General features: G+C 39.2%; 2 protein-coding genes across 2 annotated transcripts in view; one reads left to right on the forward strand and one right to left on the reverse strand.

Annotated features, from left to right (window-relative positions):
* Positions 1-4,544, reverse strand: part of CBG08047 — a gene marked incomplete at both ends in the record, with an annotated part of 5,564 nt that extends 1,020 nt beyond the window's left edge. The window contains 10 exons of the mRNA XM_045241548.1: positions 1-187; positions 400-453; positions 510-569; positions 615-659; positions 706-783; positions 1,102-1,245; positions 2,208-2,438; positions 2,509-2,588; positions 3,636-4,296; positions 4,504-4,544. The exon at positions 1-187 is cut by the window's left edge and continues 1,020 nt beyond it. Coding sequence (XP_045093643.1) covers positions 1-187; positions 400-453; positions 510-569; positions 615-659; positions 706-783; positions 1,102-1,245; positions 2,208-2,438; positions 2,509-2,588; positions 3,636-4,296; positions 4,504-4,544 — 1,581 coding nt within the window. The remainder of the gene's footprint in view (positions 188-399; positions 454-509; positions 570-614; positions 660-705; positions 784-1,101; positions 1,246-2,207; positions 2,439-2,508; positions 2,589-3,635; positions 4,297-4,503) is intronic.
* A 3,325-nt stretch (positions 4,545-7,869) lies between these two features.
* Positions 7,870-9,909, forward strand: Cbr-pisy-1 (the record flags this gene model as incomplete). Its single annotated transcript, XM_002646116.1, has 5 exons — positions 7,870-8,009; positions 8,507-8,608; positions 8,657-8,723; positions 9,033-9,225; positions 9,743-9,909. 5 exons carry the CDS (start codon positions 7,870-7,872, stop codon positions 9,907-9,909), a joined length of 669 nt encoding a protein of 222 aa, XP_002646162.1.
* Positions 9,910-10,044: the final 135 nt, after the last annotated feature.

Raw genomic sequence — 10,044 nt, forward strand, 5'->3', positions numbered from 1 at the left:
CTCCTTCTCCGTGCTATTGTATGGAATGTGGACGTTTTTAGGGTCTACTGTAGGATTACTGTACCGCTCTGTTTTGTCACTTGGAGTTTTGGAAACTCCTCGGGTATACGGTAGATCCTTGACATTTCGGTTCTCTGGGAATCTACCGTAATCCAGCTCCTCTGGACTTTGACGTTTTTCAATGGGTCTGAAAAATGTAGGTTACTGTAGAACTACAAGACTAGTTTTGAATTTGCGCGTCAAATATAACGCATTTGAACCGAATTTCGAATTTATGGCTACAACTTCAGAACTTACGACAAAATGCACAGATTTTCGAATTTTTGGGTAAAACCGCTCAATAACTATTGTAGCTCGGATTTAGGCTACTGTAGTCCATCCTGGATTACTGTAGCTCACCTATTTTGTTGTCCATGGGCTACCGTAACCGGAATCCTGACTTCTGATGGACTTCTGAAACCAAAACTTGAGATATTTTCAAAAATTCTCAATAGAGCGCATTTGCATACCTTTCCGACTTTTGGGATGGAGCGTGAGATGAAATGAAACTTGGCGATCGCTCGGATTGTCTGAAATTGTCTTTTTTCCAAAAATTTGAGGATTACTGTAGCTACCTCTTCACTTTGTACTCTTGAACACTGGGTGTCTTGGAAAGTTTTCTGAAATTTCTAAATTTTTGGAAATCTACAGTATCCCTACAGTAACCTGGTGAACTGAAGTTCTGGAGTTTCCTGGCGACGAGGGTGGGATGGCACCACGGATGGAACTCGTCGGGGGTAGTCGCTGGAAATTGAGAGCTACAGTAATCCATACTCAACTACAGTAAGCTATGCTCACCTACAGTAACCTACAGTGACCTATTAACTAGATACAGTAACTCATATCTAACTACAGTACTGAACAGACTGCCTACCACTTCCCACTGGATCTGTTTGAGTACAGTAACAGTACAGTACCCCTTATCAATGGATCTACAGTAATCTACAGTATCCCACACTAAACTACAGTAACCCATAGTAAACTACAAAAATCTCTAATCATGCTTCAGTAATCCATATCTAGCTACAGTATGGCCGAGAACTACAGTATCCCCTACAATACCTCTTATCAATGGATCCACGTGTCTCCGGAATTCGGGTTACTGTAGAATTTGTCATTTTTGGGAAAATCTCATCCATATTTATTGATACAGTATCCCCGGAATTTACTGGAATCGATCGCTCGGTGATGGTTTTGGAGGCGGAGCTGGAAATTGCATAGGTACAGTAACCCAGAATTTTTTCGAATTTGCGCGTCAAATAAGATGTTTTGTCCTAACTTTGGGTTTCGAGGTCATCACTTAATTTCTAGGTCAAGACCTTTTTTGAATGATATTTCAAAATTGCGCGTCAAATATGACGCATCCGCATTTTTGTGCAAGATGCCAGAATTGACGACAAAATGCACAGCTTTTCGAATTTTCACATAATACACCGAGTTTGTCGACGAAATTCACAGAAACCGGAATTTTCGGGTAATGCATCATATTTGACGACAAAAATGCACAAAAATCGAAATGACGTCATATTCGACGACAAAATTCACAGATTTTTGAATAAATGGGTAGTACATCAGAATTGACGACAAAATGCACAAAATTGAAACTAATACGCCAGAGTTGACGAAAAAATGCACCGTTTTTTGAGAAGTACGCCAGAACTGACGACAAAATGCACAGAAAACGAAATTTTGATAGAAACACCACATTTGACAGCAAATTGCACAGAAGTCGGAATTTTTGGACAAACGCATCATATTTGACGACAAAATGCACAAAAACTGAAAATTTTGGAAAAATACGCCAGAAATGACGACGAAATGCACAGATTTTTGAATAAATGGGTAGTACATCAGAATTGACGACAAAATGCACAAAATTGAAACTAATACGCCAGAGTTGACGACAAAATGCACCGTTTTTTGAGAAGTACGCCAGAACTGACGACAAAATGCACAGAAAACGAAATTTTGATAGAAACACCACATTTGACAGCAAATTGCACAGAAGTCGGAATTTGTGGACAAACGCATCATATTTGACGACAAAATGCACAAAAACTGAAAATTTTGGAAAAATACGCCAGAAATGACGACGAAATGCACAGATTTTTGAATTATTGGGTAGTACACCATATTTGACGAGCAAATGCACAATTTTTGCAACTCACCGCCTAGTGGAATGCTCCGAGATTCTCGATTGTCGTGCCGATTGGCTCCTATTTAAAGGCACAGTCAGAATTTCGTGTTCCTTTCTCAAAATCGAAGTACTCGTCGGAATTCGTCGATAATTTTGGGACATTTCTTGAGGATTTTCAGTAGAAACTTCTGGATGAAATGATGGATTTGACGACGAATTCGCCGATAATATAGTTGCCGATCTCGATGGGCGGAGCTTATAACTGCAAGAAAAAAGAAAAAGAAATTAGAAAAAAAACATTTTTAGTCAACAAAAAAAAGGATATGACTCACATGTCTTCGTGTTTTTCAATTTCAATTTCGTCCAATTTGTATGTTGCCTCGACTGGTGGATGAGGAGGTGTGAAGTAGACCTGGAAGAGGAAATTGGTGGCCTAGAATCCGACAAGTTGAAAAATTGGGTCATTAAAATTTCAGCCAAAACTACAGTAATCCAAACAAACATAGAGGTACAGTAATCCTACAGTATTCCCTCAAGGCGTCTCCAATCTGTAACCATTGAAAAACGTCAAAATCCCGAGGAGCAGGATTACGGTAGATTCCCAGAGAACCGGAGGATCTACCGTATACCCGAGGAGTTTCCAGAACTTCAAATGACAAAACAAAGCGGTACAGTAATCCTACAGTAGCCCCTAAAAACGTCCATATTCCATACAATAGCCCGGAAAAGGAGAGGTACAGTAACCCAAAAAAAAATTTTCAGAGCTCATGCAACCAAATCCGATCAATCAGCTAGATCCTCTTATAGATCGGAAATTACTGCGAAATCTGGAAATTTCCAAAAGTAGGTCAAATCTACAGTAACCCAAAAAATTCTTCAGGTCAGAGGGAACGCCTGAACTACAGTACCCCCGAGGAATTTCCAAGATCCCAAGCGATAAGGACTACAAAAAAGAAAAGTGAGAACTACTGTAGCTACAGTATTCCTCAAAAAAATTTTTCCAGGAGCCTATCTTCTACTGTTCATGTTCCATACAGTAATCCGGAAAAGGAGAGGTACGGTAGTTTTTGAAATTTGTCGTAAGATTTGGTGTTTTGGTACCAAGTGCCAAAACACCAGATTTTACGAAAAAAAAGCACAGAAATCGAATTTTCGAAATAGTACATCAAACTTGACGACAAAATGCACAGATTTTCGAATTTTTGAATAATAGGTTAGAATGGTTAACTTTAGTTGAGCTAAAGGTTACTGTAGGAAGCTTTAGAATACTGTAGATTACTGTAAGTTATGGCAGATGTTTCTTCTTTTTACGGGACTACTGTAGATTACTGTAGATTATTGTAAAATACACAGATTTTCGATTTTTTGGGTAATACGCCAGAAATGACGACAAAATGCACAACTATTTGAATTTTAGATCAATACATCAAATTTGACGACAAAATGCACCAGAACTCACATTAATTTTCAGTTTATCACAATTCTTTCGATCCCTCAACTCTTCACTTCCCGGCGTATACGGTCTTCCGGTTGTGGAATCCACGTAGACGTCGTGAGAATACACGTAGCGTTTGCCGACGTCTTCTGGAAGATTCTGATGACGTCTGACGTCTTCTGGCCGATTCTGAATTTCAGAAGACGTCTTTTGGAACGATTCTGAAGACTCTGACGACGATGAGTCGATGTGACGAAGATTGTTATTGACGTGGCATTCTGAATCCTTGAATTCAGAACTTCTGGATTCAGAAGACGTTGTTATCAGATTTCTATTCTCCTTATCCTTCTGCATCCTAACGTATTCTTCATACATCGGCAAGGGCTTCTGGAATTCAGAAGTCGTCAGAGGGATTCCGTAACGTGGCGTATTCTTCTCGGGAGTCGGTGGAATTACGTGAAGAATTGGGGCTTTTGGAACGTCTTCTTGCCGGATAAGGACATCTGGACTCACAGAGCGACGTGTGAATTTCTGAAAATTTTGGTTTTCTAGGCCATTTTTCATATTTTTCAAGGCCACCTCGTTGACTTCGTGATAGTCGTAAACCTCGGTCATGATATCCGTAAACTGTGCAGATGGGACACGAACAATTGGGAAGTTTTCGGTGGTCCATGTGTTCCCGCGGCTGAAAATTATGATTGTAAATTCTTATCACCCCCTTAACTTCATGACGCGGCTACGCGCCGCGCGCCGCACCCTTCTCTACGCCCTTCGCCCCTTTTCCTAATGCAGCACGAGTGGCGCAGGCGGCAAGGCGCATGTCCCGTAGGCGTGCGCGCGCAAGTTCAACGCCCCTCCCCGCCGTTTCCTTTTTTTCTTTTTTAACTCTCACCTCCTTATCAATGGGGGTGTATAGGTTCGCTCTGGATCCATCCTTGGAGCTCTGGCTCCTCGCGAAGGATTTGAATCACTTCTGGAGGGTATTCAGATGCAGGAGCAATGGGACGGTGAGTGATTTCTTTGGTGTAGACTTCGGAAATCGCATGGTACGGTTGGTGGAGGTGGGCGGATGAGGAGCGGGAGCCTGGAAGTTTTCAATGTGTGTCTGTGTGTCCCGATTTCTTCACTTACGCCTATCCATTGGGGGATGACCGTAGGATCTTCGAGAATTCATTGGAATTTCTGAAATTTAACAATTTTAGGAGACTAACAGAATCACAGGAATTTCAGAATTCAGAATTTTCAGAATTTCAAAATTTCAGAATTTTAGAATTCAGAATTCAGAATTCCAGAATTTCAGAATTTCAGAGATTCAGAATTTCAGAATTTTATAATTCCAGAATTTCAGAATTCCAGAATTTCAGAGGTTCAGAATTCCGGAATTCCAGAATTCCAGAATTCCAGAATTCAGGAATTTTCAGAACAAAAAAGACCGAAAAAAAAGAGAAAAAGTCTTCAAACATTTTTTGAAAAATAAGAAAAGGGGGAAATACGAAAGGACAGATGACATACAAAGACATAGTAAGAAAAAGGGGAAAAGAAGGATCAAGTTTCGAATTTCATAAAAATTCTTATTCTCTCATGGAATTTTTTTTCTTGGAAATTATTTGTCTTGGGGGGTCTTGAGAAACAAAAAAGTGTACTAAATTTCACTGAATTTCTTGGAATTTTGGATATTTAAAGGTTTCCTGGTCACTAGAAATCACTTGGAAACTCTCCAAGTTGATAACAATGTCTATGAAAAGTCGAAAAAAGTATTCAAAAGGAAAGATCCAGCAGGAGGAATTGAACTCGCAGCCCACCCGCGCCCGATGGACTGGTGGGCACGTGCCTTACCGCCTGCGCCAAGACACCCCAAGTAGTGTTGAGGGCGGCAAGGCCTATAGGAGGGTGCGCATTTTGAAAGGCGACTAGGGGGGGGGGGGTAGGGCGTCGGGGGAGAAATCCAGAAAAGTTAAAAATTTACAGAAGTTTCAAAATTTTATATAAGTACAAATGTAGTTTTAAATGAACACTAATAGCAAATAAGAGGAAAAAGAAGAAGAAGAAGAAGAAATAGGAGAAAAGGGAAGAAAATAAATGGAAACATCCGGGGGGAAAAAGAAGAGATTTGGAAGCTCTCCGGAGTTAAGAAGATCTACTTTTAATTCCCAAAATCTGTAAAGAAGCACACTTCTTATATTGGGGAATTTTTTAATTTGAAAAATATTTTTTTGAATTATATTATTTTTTTTTTGGAAAAAGTCAAAAAATATTTCCATTTTTTTTCTTTAAAGATTGGATTTTTCGGACTTTCCCTGGTCCAAAAATTGGAAAAAATAACATTTTTTAGTAAACATACAAATATTTCCCAATAGGGAACGAACATGTAAAAATAACAAAAAAAAGTTTTTTAGTCAACAAAAATTTTTTTTGTTTTTTTTTAATTTTAAAAGAAACATATATCACAAAATCCTCCAAAAATTGTAACAGAAACCATTCCCCGCCGACTTTTTCATTGTTTGACATTCGATTTTTCTTTTTTATTTGTTTTTCGCAAAAAATACGAGAGGGGGATAAGGCTACTTTGGAGTTTTTGAAAAAAAAAGTGAAAATAGGTCAAAAACGGTGGTATGGTACTTGAGAAAATGAAATGAGGATGGGAAAAAGGAGAAAAAAAAAGGGTTTGGTGGAGTTGGGAATTGAACCCGAGACCTCGAGATTGGCGAGCAGCTGTGTTAGCCACTCGGCCACGCGTGGTAAAAGGTGGAGGGCGCATTTTGGTAATTATAAAGGTGTGGGAAAGCTGTGCTTGTGAAGGAGGGTTGGCGGGCTTTTCCAATGAAAAAAACCAAGAAATTGTCGAATTTTCGATTTTTGAAACAAATTTCTACTATTTTTTAAAAGAAATTCACAAGTTTCAGAGCTGAAATCAAGACTTTTCTCTTATTTTAGAACAAATTTTTGATGTAAAAATGCTTCAAAAGTTGCTTCAAAAGTTGAAAAGTTGAAAAGTTGAAAAAGTTGCTTCAAATTTCATGCTTCAAAAGTTGAAAAATAATAAAAATGAGCAATTAAAAATCGCTTTTCTTCTCCTTGACAACCTTCGGGAACATCATCTTGCAAATGACGAATTGTTCCTCGCTCTTCCTATGAATTCGGGGCAAAGAAAATCATAAAAGTGAGCGTTTTATGTGCACATTCATCATTTTTGTATACTTTTCTTCCCGCGACATCATCATATTCGCCTTCTTCTTCAAAATTCAATATTGTTATCATGATTCATTGCCTTTTTTTGTTTATTCTTCTTTTTTCCCAAGTTTTCCATGTAAATTCTGATTTCTTATGTTTTTATTTTCAAATAAATAATTTTTCAATTTTTTTTGTTGTTTTTTCCTCTTTTTTCCAGCGAAATCCGTTTGTTTCAGGATTTTTTTTCCGGCCCGAAATGCAAATATCTTTTCAAGGCGCACACACTTTTCGCGTCGTTGGAGTCTCACCACGAAGACTCTCTTGTCTTCGCGGAGGGTTCGTGGACAAGTTGCCGCGACTTTCGAAAATGGGCAGGAATCGAGTGTTTTAGACCGATTCCAGCGATTTTCGATTGATTTTTCAGAGTTTTTTAAGTGAAAATTTAAATTTTAAGCGAAAAATAACCTATAAATCCGTTAATTTTGACTTAATCACAGGAAAAATGACCTGAAACTCGGTTTTTTAGATTTTTCACAGGTTAGTGTTGAATTCCCGATTTATAAAGGGGTTTTGCGAAGTTTCTGGGGTAAAATCAACAGAAAATGTGTCCAGAAATCATGCTGAAAGTGATAGGAGGCCTGGAAATCCTATTTATCGATGTTCAGAAAAAAATCCTGTGAAATTTGAATATTCCAATTTTTCGATGTCAAAAATTCAAATTTTTCTTTCAGTTTTCTAGCGATAACTCTGACGTCTTCCTCTGTTTTTACACTCAATTTTTGCCCAAATCCCTCCTGAAATCCCTTAATCCCTCGCATTTTCCCATTTCCGGCATTTTCTTCCTCTAAAAGCTTTATTTTGCCTTTTTCTTTTTTCCATTAATTACCAATTCTAGCGAGAAAAAGCATAAAAAAGCAGCCTAGGAGCTCCTCTTCTTTCCCTTTTTTGCGCTGTTTGTCTGGCGTCTCTTCGTTTGTACTGCTCTCTCAACCAGTTTTGAAACTCGTTATTTTCTCGGTTTTTCGCATTTTTTCACTTATTTTTCGCTTATTTTTCGCCAATTTTCTCAAATTTTCAGGCCCCAAAAATGGAATCCTCGCCTTCCACCACCGCCAACAACAACAATGTCTGGCTCTTCTACCCGAATCTCATCGGCTACGGACGGATTGTGCTCGCCATTCTGGCCATGTACTATATGTCGTCGTCGCCAGTCTGTGCGATGCTCTGGTAGGTTTTTTTTCTGGAAATTTGAACTGTGAAATTCAAATTTGGCTTTAAAAATGACTCATTTCAGCGCTAAAACCTTCAAAAATGACCTATTCTAGCGCTAAAATTTCTTTAAAAAATGACTCATTTTAGCACTAAAATCTCTAAAAAATTACCTATACTAGCGTTGAATTCTCTGAAAAATGACTAATTTTAGCGCTAATAACTCCAAAATTGGACCTATTTTAGCGCTAAAAGCTTTAAAAATGACTCATTTCAGCGCTAAAAACTCTAAAAATGACCCATTTTTGCGCTAAAATCTCCAAAAAGTGACCCATTTTAGTGCTAAAATCTCTGAAAATGACCTATTCCAGCGCCAAAATCTTCAAAAATGACTCATTTTTGCGCTAAAATCTCCAGAAATGACCTATTCTAGCACTAAAATCTCTGAAAAATGACTCATTTTAGTGCTAAAATCTTTATTTTTCCCGCCAAAACCGAAAAATTCAAATTTCCAGCTACGCCCTCTCTGCCGGACTCGACGCCTTCGACGGATGGGCAGCTCGTACCTACAATCAGTCGAGCCGATTCGGAGCCATGCTCGATCAGCTCACTGATCGGTAAGCGGGATTTTGGGTTTATCATATAGGAAATTTGATGTTTTCCAGCTGTGCTCTTCTCGCCCTCGTCATGGCACTTTGCAAGTTCTTCCCGGATCACTTGTTCCTTCTTCAGGTTGGTTTTAGGGCTTTGAGACCTGAAAAATCAGGGAATCTAGGTAAAAAACCTTCTAGGCGCGACACTGTTTGGGGTCTCAGCCGTCAAATCTGACGAATTTTAGGCTTCTAGGCCACCAGGGAGTGTCTAGGCTATCTGAAGTGACAAGAATGCGTTTTAGGGCTTCGAGAACCAAAAAACTTGAAATCTAGATCAAAAATGGTCTATAAGTTCTATTTCTCGGTCTAAAACGACACTTTTCGGCACTCTAAGCTCGTCAAATCTGGCGAATTTTGGATTTCTAGACCATCAATAGCTCAATTTCAGCTCTCCGCTGTGATCGACATTGCCTCCCACTGGCTCCACCTCCACGCCACGGACCTTTCCGGCGCCTCGTCCCACAAGCAGTCCTCGAACTGGCTTCTGAATCTGTACTACACAGACAGAATGTTCTTGGGCTTCATGTGTGGTGGAAACGAGGCATTCTACATTTTGCTCTATATTAGAGCCTTCTGGGCTGGTGAGTTACTGATTTTTGGAAGGGTTTTCGTCGATTTTAGACCTATATTTGGGGGTCTTTGTGCAGAGAATCATGTAGATTCACATGAAAATAGAGAAAAAATTCGAAAATCCTTATAATAAATGGCAATTTTGGGATTTTTAAAGACAAAAAGGGTTCAAAAATGTTCAAAAAATTATTTTTCTGAGCTTTCAAACCTCGACTTTCGAACTTCCCGCCCCTGAAAATCCCAAAAAACATTTTCAAAAACTAGTTGCCACCGGTGGGGTTCGAACCCGGGACCCTTTGGCTCCAAAATTTTAGCCGAAAATCCCACTAGGCCATCTGAGCAAATTTTGGAAAATCTGATTTTAGACCGAAACACGGGTTTGGGGGCTTTTTAGGTGTTTTTGAGCATAAAAATTACTATTTACGTGCCTAAAAGCAGCTTTTCGCACGTTTTTCAGATTTTTTCTCTATTTTTATGCAAATCTACATCATTTTCTTTACCAAATAAAGCAAAAGTCCAATTTTCCAGGCCCCCTGATCTTTGGAGCCTTCCACTTCATGAGCATCTTCCCACTGATCGCCTTCCCAATCGCCTTCGTCAAATCCGCCATCTCCGTCGTTCATCTCTACACCGCCGCCGAGATGGTCGTTGCTCACGACGTCAAGCTCCGCGAGAACGCCCAGAAGGCTAAATAAATCGATTTTTGAGCCTCAAAACCCTAAATATTCCATTCCTGTATCTCTTATTTACCCCTCAAGAGCTTTGTTCCTAGTTTGTGCTGCTTTCATTCCGTCTAATAGCTTTAGTTGTCTAAAAATCCCCCCGAAAAT

This window comes from Caenorhabditis briggsae (assembly GCF_000004555.2).
Source record: "Caenorhabditis briggsae complete genome, chrI, whole genome shotgun sequence".
NCBI classification, from domain to species: domain Eukaryota; kingdom Metazoa; phylum Nematoda; class Chromadorea; order Rhabditida; family Rhabditidae; genus Caenorhabditis; species Caenorhabditis briggsae.